General features: G+C 31.0%; 2 protein-coding genes across 2 annotated transcripts in view; both read left to right on the forward strand.

Annotated features, from left to right (window-relative positions):
* LOC101515231 (uncharacterized) overlaps nt 1–2,977 on the forward strand; it is a 6,129-nt gene extending 3,152 nt beyond the window's left edge. The window contains exons 6-9 of the mRNA XM_004498117.4: nt 548–801; nt 1,224–1,314; nt 1,440–1,653; nt 2,521–2,977. Coding sequence (XP_004498174.1) covers nt 548–801; nt 1,224–1,314; nt 1,440–1,653; nt 2,521–2,732 — 771 coding nt within the window. The 3' untranslated portion in view covers nt 2,733–2,977. The remainder of the gene's footprint in view (nt 1–547; nt 802–1,223; nt 1,315–1,439; nt 1,654–2,520) is intronic.
* A 799-nt stretch (nt 2,978–3,776) lies between these two features.
* On the forward strand, nt 3,777–6,030 carry LOC101514908 (protein LATERAL BRANCHING OXIDOREDUCTASE 1-like). Its single transcript, XM_004498116.4, has 3 exons — nt 3,777–4,339; nt 4,868–5,198; nt 5,552–6,030. The coding sequence occupies exons 1-3, from the start codon at nt 3,894–3,896 to the stop codon at nt 5,810–5,812; spliced, it is 1,038 nt and encodes a 345-aa protein (XP_004498173.1). The 5' UTR covers nt 3,777–3,893; the 3' UTR covers nt 5,813–6,030.
* Nucleotides 6,031–9,693: the final 3,663 nt, after the last annotated feature.

Here is a 9,693-nt window from a genome sequence, read left to right on the forward strand (position 1 = left end):
AGAGTGTGAGAAAAGAGAAAGAGGAGAGAGATGTGTCTCTCTCTGTTTGGTTGAGTAGAAAGTGAGAAGAGAGAAATGTTATCTTTTCAAAGGTTATAAATGCCCTTATGAAGGGAAAAGTAGGAAATTGAAAAAAAAGTAGCTCTCTGCCATTTCTTTGCATGTGAGTGGAGAAGCAAAAAAGGAGTGGGTCTCACATTTTATCTCTTTGCTATTTCTCTTCAACTTTTCTCTTAGCAACTTCTCTCTCCCCCTATTTCACTCACACCATATCCAAACATACCATTAGTGTATCATAGACGATCTCTTGGAAGTGCTTTCACATGCCATGTTTTATTTTTATTTCTAATTAGAGTTAGGAGTCCAGTATTGGTTAACTGTATTGTATTTTGTAGCACATCTTTACAAACCATGTCATTATTATTATTCTAAAGTTTATTTTCTCTTTTCTTCTTCTCCACCAAAATCCCTGTAATTTCAATACTTGCAATTGCACAGTATATTAGATTTTTGGTGTTAACAAATTGTTTCAAATGCAATAACTCAGGAACTGGAGGCTTTGTCTAGTCATTACGCCTTGTTGTTTAACAGAAGAAAAGCAAAATTATCTGCAGAACAAAAATCTGTATTTGACGGGAAGCTCAAAGAGGTCCAACAAATTTTTAATTTGAGTTCTGAAATTGATGCTGGTGCTGATACTAACAAAGGAAAAACAATAAAGAGAGGAAATGAGGGAAGTGGTGATGAGATGAAGAATTTACATGATTCAAGTGTCGGCAAGGCTGCTGAAATGGCCGCTGGGTAATTTAGCCCATCTATATGTAATTATCAATGTCTTACTTGCATACTGACACAGTTTTGAGAGTTAAAATGGCCCATTTCTTCTGTGCTTGTTATTACAATTCTCTCTCCAGGGGTGTGGAATTTTGGGTTTAATTTTTTTACATAATGTAGAAAATATGACTGCTGGGTTGGATGCAGGATAATAACATGGACAAAATGTGCTTACACTCATAGGATTAGTAAAAGACAGCAAAGCAACATCTATGACTTAGGAATGTGTTTGTTTATATGACTTGACTAAAATATTATTTTCTTCTCCCACTTTGTGATCCTGGTCCTCTCTTCAGCTTTAGTCATTACATATGCATAATCGTCATTTACTCTTATAGATTGAAGAAGCCTCTTCCCAATTATGTGACACATCTTATGTCGTTTTTCAGTTTCACAAATTCATTGGCTGGCCTAGCTGTTAATGATGTAATTCAGAGAACTACTGGAAGATTAGACTCTCTTCATTCTGAGGGAGTTCATGTACGAGAAAATATTCTGGCTATATTTATTATTTTCTATTAGTTATAAAACTTATCCTCTTTCTTTACATCATCATGCAAGGTTTGTTGTAAAAGTGAGTAAAATAGCGCTGCTTTTCTTTGCAGAGACTATCTGAAATGTGCTGTTTTGCCGTGTCACAACTTCTAACGTTTGGCAAATCCATCATTTCTCTTGCCAACAAAACAGAGGATGAAGTTGATGATGATAAGGCTAACATAGAGTGGCCTGAAGATGTTTCTGCAAAAGCTAAGATCATAAGAATAAATGCCCAGACAATGATTGGGTATTTGGAAGCAGTTTCCAACAGTTTTATTACAGGTTGGCTTCTATTGCTTCCATCCATGATCATAATCATTTTTTAAAATACTTCCACCATGGGTGTGCCATGGGTCAATGTGATTCACCATGGAACAATCACTAACAACTGTTTAATATTTTAAAATCGACTACAAAAATAATGTCCAACAATTATGACGTTAGTTGGTAGACCACGGTGAATCCTAGAAGTTTCCTTATATTATATTTATGGGTACATTTAGATAAATAGTTCAATTTAACTATTATTATATAGGCGCTTATTATTGATTAAAGAGGAAATATGAGTAAATTGTTTTCATATAAATTGTAAGCTGTTTTTCCTTGTGGCAAAGGTCTTTGAGGACGTTGACAGTCCCTTGAGAATGTGCTATTTCTAGTCTCTCATTCATCGAGAAACAAATAGTTGTGCAGATAAGTTAGCTTGTTTTGGCATTGCCTATCCCACAGTTACTTGGTGGGATGTCACTCCTAGCTTTATAACAAATGATTTCTTTTGTAATTTGTGTTGGGTTACCTTTTGATTTTGTGGGTCCTAATTTTTCCTTAGGTTTGTGTTTATGTCCTCCCATGCTCTTGTTCTTTTGCTTATTTTTAAATTTTAATAAAGTTTTGGTGTGCTATAAGATGATTGGTAGGCCCTTAGACCTTAGGTGTCAACGAAGTTGGTATTTTAGGCTCTGCAGTGTTGCTTATTCATGTCATTCTAGTTTTAATAAAATAGAAATGTATAACCGAGAGCTTAATGAAATAAAGCTAAAAACATTTATGGATATTGGATACGTCTCTATGATTTATTTTCACGAGCTCTTTCAGACATTTACACTATAGTTTATGTTTATCGTTTGACATTTTCATTGCATTTATCAGGCATATCTGATGTAACTGAGGCTTATCAAGCTGCCATTAAAGGGGTTACTGCTGAGTCTCCCACTGTTGTTCCCAAGACATCAGTCCACGAAAAAGCCAGTTCTTTCTCCGAACACCTTCGAGCTGATCAAACCACAGCGATAAGTAAAATCCAGGACGGGGTGCAATTTTTAGCTCACGTTGTCCTTTCAACCTCTATGAATGCTGCTTGAACACTTGTATTTCTATTTTGTAAATAGTTCATGATTTAATTCAGAAAAGTGATACCACTCAATTATGCTGGGGCAGATTTTTAGCTCATATTTATGATTGAGCGTTGCACTCTTAGACTTAGTAGTGTCTGTAATGGGGCAGATTTATCCTGTTAAAATGATTCATGTAGACTCTTTATTCCATTTATTTTCTGAAGTCATTCAGTTATATATATCAAGAGATATTACATATATGATTCTTACTATATCCTTGTTACATAAGTTTTAACTTTTGTGCTATAAATAAATAATAAAATTGAAAATATTTATATATTTAACTTGAAGGGATTGGTCTAGTGGTAAAAAGACATGTATTAGATCCCATAAGTTGAAGAGTTTAATCTTTGCTAGTGCCATTGGAGAGAGGGATATGTAAATTCATTTGGAAGTGCTTTTTGAGCTCTAAGATCTTCACTTCCTTGGACATAGCTACCATCTCCCCTACCCTAATTATTATTATTATTTTTTATATAAAAACAAAATTCTTATATATTCAATGTATTTTTTTGTTGTTTAGGCAATATATTCAATATACTAAAATATAGATAATTTAAATAAAAATTATTTTTACAATATATAATCTAAATATTTTTAGGAATTATTGTGTACTTTAATACTAATCAATATACAGTATGAATATATTATATAATAATATAAAGTAATAATAAGAAAATTTCATATTAATTATATAATAAAGTGAAATACAAATTGTTAAAATATCAATTGGTCAATATTTAACTACTTTTTATTTATTATATATACTTTTATATTAGTTTACCATTTTTATTCAAAATCTGAACATTTTTTCACATTAAAGATTAGGTGTGAAATTAACATTTTAAAAGTCATTCAATAAAAGTATATTGTAATATAGTATAAAGTAAAATTTTAAAATTATTTACCCTAATTAATCACCTATTGATAAATAAATCTCACTAGTCATGCGTTCCCAACCATATTCATCCTTCAATTACAAAAATGTCCACATTCGTTGTATTTATCATGATTATGTCTATAAACACATGACAAAAACAACAAAGAGGTAAGAAAAATATTTGTTCTACAAAATTCCATCTATTGTAAGTGTTTTTCTGAGAAATCAAGGAACCAAAAAAACCAAACATGGGAGACATAGATCCATCTTTCATACAATCCACAGAACACCGTCCCAGACCATCTTTTGTAGAACAAGTTGATGAAATTCCAACCATTGATTTCTCAGAAACTATAGAACAAAAACTCATCACAGAGATTGGCAAGGCATGTGAAGAGTGGGGATTCTTTCAAGTAATCAATCATGGTGTTCCATCTAATGTTAGCAAAAAAGTTGAGATTGAGACAAAGAAGTTTTTTGAGCAAAGCATAGAAGAGAAGAAGAAAGTGAAAAGAGATGAAGTTAATGCAATGGGGTATCATGATGCTGAGCATACTAAGAACACAAGGGATTGGAAAGAAGTGTTTGATTATCTTGTTGAGAATACAACACAAGTGCCTTCTTCTCATGAGCCACATGATTTGGAGTTAAGGACTCTTGCCAATCAATGGCCACAATACCCTCCTCATTTTAGGTAATCTTATTGTTGAATTTGAATTTACTACTACTAACTAATTACAGTGCAGTCAACATATCTGCTGAACTGTTTCATTAAGATTTGACAGTCTAAATTTTAAGTTCAAATTTTAATTATTTTTATGTTAGATTTTAGTGGCTAAGGAATAGGAAGCTTCTATGGTACCTAGAGAAATAGAAGGGTTTTGGTACAACTAATTTGTAGGCAAATAGATTTTAATGAAGTAATTTCAATACATATATTATTTAATTGTGAAACTTTTGCTTATTGTAATTTGATCCTATGATGAAAGTTCTTGTAGATTTAATTTGTATGCGTCCCTATAAGTTTTTTTCGCACATGTATTTAATCACATTGTATCATGTAGATATTCGAGAATATACTCTAGGAACTAACATAGCAAAATCACATCATAGTATGATTTGATTGGATGTATGTATAAAAAAGTATTTAATCTCAACAAGTTTTTACTATATCACATGATTGTGCATAATTTCAAAATTAAACATTATATGTTTTTCTTAGGGAAACAATGGAGGAGTATGCTAGGGAAGTTGAAAAGCTAGCTTACAAGTTGTTGGAGTTGATTTCATTGAGTTTAGGCCTAGCTGGTGACAAATTCCATGGCTGTTTCAAGAACCAACAATTAAGCATGGTGAGGCTGAATCACTATCCTCCATGTCCTTTTCCTCATCTAGCACTTGGTGTTGGTCGACACAAGGATTCTAGTGCATTGACTGTGCTTGCACAAGATGATATTGGAGGCTTACAAGTTAAGAGAAAATCAGTTGGTGATTGGATTCCAGTTAAACCTACTCCTGGTGCATTTATCATCAATGTTGGTGACATTGTTCAGGTATATATGTTGATCAAATAAAAGCTTAAATACAAAGTAGTACTCTTTTTTATTTTGGATGAATACAATGTAGAATGTGTTAAATGGGCTTGCATATCACATCTAGAGTATGACTCAAGCGGTCTAATAGCATGTAATTTAACTAATATTGGACAAACTCTGATATCATCTTAAAAGGGGACCTAATTCAATCCTATAAAACTAACCTTTAAGGTGAGAAATACCTCTCACTTATAAAAAAATATTTTTAGCGATGTCTCATTTAATGTGCGACTCTCAACAACTTCCTGGTTTTATATGATGTTTTGCATTTTCAATTGGTTCAATCTCAATGTTTGGTGGTGTTTTTGCAGGTTTGGAGCAATGACAAGTATGAAAGTGTAGAGCATAGAGTGGTAGTAAACACAGAGAAAGAAAGGTTTTCAATTCCATTCTTCTTTTTCCCATCTCACCATGTTATGGTGAAACCAGCAGAAGAACTAGTGAATGACCAAAACCCTGCAAAATATAAACCATACAATATTGGTAAGTTTTATGCTAATAGAAACCGTAGTGATTTCAACAAACGTGACGTGGAGAATATCCAAATTCATCACTTCAAGATCTTGGATTAGCTTTTTTGTGCATTGGAATTCTCAGCTTCAACTCAACCATTTTCTCAACATAACATGTTGTGATGGTTCGTTCCATCATGTCTTTTTGTTGATAAATAAAAATATTTTGATCTAGTTCTAGGACTTCTTGTGTAATGAGTTAGAATCATGGACAAAATAATGATCTAGACATGTAATTTTAAGTTAATGTTTAAAATTCTAAAAAAATTAGACATTGATGCCCGGTTTCATTAGAATTATCTTTTCAAAATTTTCTTTTTGGATAGAGGAAAATCTATGTATTGACCACAACTTCTAGTTTTACAAATAAGATAAACATAATACAATATTTAGTGAAATTTTTTAGTAACATATTGAATTGTTATGAAAACTCAGATGGTAAAAGATGGTAAAAGACTGCATAGATATTTGATATGCTGAGATGCAAGATTGAATTTACAATACGTGATTTCTACACATTTAGAATGTGTGAATTTGATTGCTAGACTCTAATATTAATGGTCTAGTTAGACTTTGAACGACCTATTAACTTACCTTTGTACAAAATTAGGTTGATAATTGACATGGACAATAATATATTTTGACATTTTTAAGAAAGTCACCAAACTCAATTGCAAATAGACTTCCGATCTGTTAATGTTTTCAATAGTCGTCTTGTTGTCAAATTCAAAGTCAACACGTGTGAGCCTCAAATCAAGAGCTAGTTCCATTGGAGTGTAGATGGCATGAGCCTTTACTTCAGCCACAGTTCTCAAATCAATCTTCTCCAGCATATAAATTGAGAGAAACTAGAATATAATATCCTGCACAAGTTTAAAATTTTTCTTTCGATATCAATTTTTTTAAAAGTTTTAAAGTGATTTTTACGTGTATAAATTTGATTAGATTTTTTTGTTTGTTTTGATATTTGTAAGTTTTTAAGTTTATAAAAATAATTCGTTTTGCAATAAATAATTATTCTAATATTTAAATTAATATTTTTATTAGAGTGTTATGATTGATCAATGTTTTTTTTTATTTGTCGACTCATATTTTTTGTAACTTTCATTTTAACGTTAAAAACCTAAAATAAAGTGTTTAGATATTTCAGGATGAAATCCAAACAAATGTTTTTCATAGACTAAAACTAAAAACTATTAGGGACCAAAAACATATTTAAACGTTTGTTCCACATTTTCCTCTGCCAACTAACGTTCTTGTACCGTCCACGTGACTTTAAGGACTAAAAATTACAGGGATAAAATCCAAACTTTTAAACATTTGGTCCACGTTTTTCTTTGTCAAAATTAACGTTTTTGTAACGTTCACGTGACATTCAGAATCAAAAATCACAGTAATAAAATCCAAACAATTTTTTTACATAGACTAAACTAAAAACTGTTATATTTACGGAGACTAAAAGCATATTTAAACCTATAATAAATTTAAATTTCGGACCACAAAATTGTAAACGTTGAGTAATTTAGTTGCTCAAATTTATCAAATAATAAATTAATCATTTAAATTATATAAAAGAAAATAATTAATTTAGTTTCTTCATCAATATATTTCTTTAGTAAAACTTTCATCAAATTTAATGAAAGCCTTGAATAGTTTCTTGCTAAACAAAGATAATTTTATCATCTTTAAAATTATAGTGCTAAATTCGATAAAATAATAATAATTAAATTGATTGACTTTGTTCAATTTAACAGATTAAATTGTTATTTTATAAATTTAATGGACAAAATTAATCTACTCTTATAATTTCAATCACTAAAATGTTAATTAACTCTTCATTACATTTGAAATACATTTGCTATAAATATGATTTGATATTAGTCAACCATGTGAACTTGAATGAGAATAAAAAGAGGCTTAGACTTTATATATCTTAAAAAAAAAAACAGTTTTACAAAGTATGCAACAAAATTTTAGTATAGTATCATCTTTTAATCAGTTTGTTAAAAAACAAATCTTTTAATCAGGGCCACTCCAACATATTTTGAGACTTATAATAAAATTTAAGACAAAGTCTTTTTAAAAATTATTATTATTTATTAAATATTATATCTTATAGTTAGTGTCAATTTTTTTGTTGTATGTGGATAATGGTGAAACTTGGCCAATTTATTTGAAACCAAAATGATTAAGTAATGACTTAGAATAAAGTTACACATAATTTTCTCAAAATAAAATTAGACATAATTGTAGTAATTTAAAAATAATGTAATCAGACCAATTTTTTTAGAAGTAATTTAATAAATGAGAAAAAATAGAAAGCAAAAATGAGAGTGCTAGGATTAGAATATTTGACCTTGTCTTTCTTAAAAGAACACAATTAGCACAAGACTATAGATAATTCATTGTCATCTTTAGTAAGCTGTTGATATATACCATTAAATTAAACCAATTTGGAAGTCTGAGATAAAAAAAATGACTGAATATACAAATATGTCCCTAAAATTATAAAGATTGATCAAATTAGTTTCTGAATTTTGTAAATTGACAAATATATTTTTGAAATTGTAAAATAGTAATTAAAATAGTTCTTATTAATGTTGATCTCACGTCAATCTTATCTTCACGTGTAACACCCCAGCCATTATCGTTACCGGCGGTGCCACCTCACGACCTTCTCGCCCCCCTCTTTCGTCCATTGGAAATCTGACAAATTTTTGCCTTCCGTGGGATTCGAGCCCGGTACCTAGGGGATAAGTACCGTCTCCACACAGATCCCACTACCATCACGACCCGAAATTTAAATGCCGTGACCGGCGCGCAAGCTATACTCCTAGCCTGGCAAGCCTACCAACTAACTTAACAATTAAACACTAAATCGTTCCATAACCATTTCAAATATATATATATATATATACTTTTCCTCGAAATTTCGACAGGTGAAGGATACTCTATTTTGGCATTAACTGACAGAGTATACTTTTCCTCAACATTCCCAAATTTATAAAATCCTTGTTAAATTCTCAATTCAGTCACAATTCAAAGAACATAATCTAATCGTTTAATACAATTTCCGAAAAATTTCTAGACTCCAAAATAGCTGCAAATTACATAGACTCAACAGAAGTTACAAAAATGGTCCTCAATCAAAGAGGCCTACAAAAAAAAAAGTTTGTTGAGACTTGAATCAAATAATAGATTCCTACTCAGCTGCTTGCGAATCTGAAAAATAATAAGCAACATAAAGGGGTAAGTCACAAAGACTTAGTGAGGAGACAACAACCACCATCAATGAGAAGGGAAACACAAAAGACACGAATAACTGTTTAATCGCTTGACATAAATATTAAAAATCCAGTGAATAACGAAACGAAATCAAAATGAACAACCTTAAAAATTATCATAAAAATCAAGCAAGTAACAATACAAACTTTTAGAACCAAGAGGCGGCTTTATCTCATTGATAGCCCTCTCCTCCTAAGGGCGGCCTTTCCCTTAGGAGCGGCTCCATCTAACGGATGACCCTCTCCCCTCAATTCCGCAACACATCATCACATATCAATTAGGGAGCTTACATCTCGTTGATAGCCCTCTCCTCCTACGGATGACCTCTCTCGTAAGGGCGGCTCCATCTAACGGTTAACTCTCCCTAATCAACACGTGGTAACTAGGTGCACCTAACGCAGTCAACGATTTAATAATTATAACAAAAACACGTATTAAAAATCATTTCATCGTAATTCATGAAAAACATACTCAATCGCATAAAAACTCAAGATTTAAATACTGTAGATCATACGTAAATCAAAATAATAACATATTATATAACAACGACCATTAAATTAAATAATTGACGAAATTGAGATAAAATTCAAAGGTTGTGTTTCCCAAATTTTTCAATAAATACTTTAATATAGAAAACAAGTAAAATAATAATAATA

Source organism: Cicer arietinum, chromosome 4, assembly GCF_000331145.2.
Source record: "Cicer arietinum cultivar CDC Frontier isolate Library 1 chromosome 4, Cicar.CDCFrontier_v2.0, whole genome shotgun sequence".
NCBI lineage: Eukaryota > Viridiplantae > Streptophyta > Magnoliopsida > Fabales > Fabaceae > Cicer > Cicer arietinum.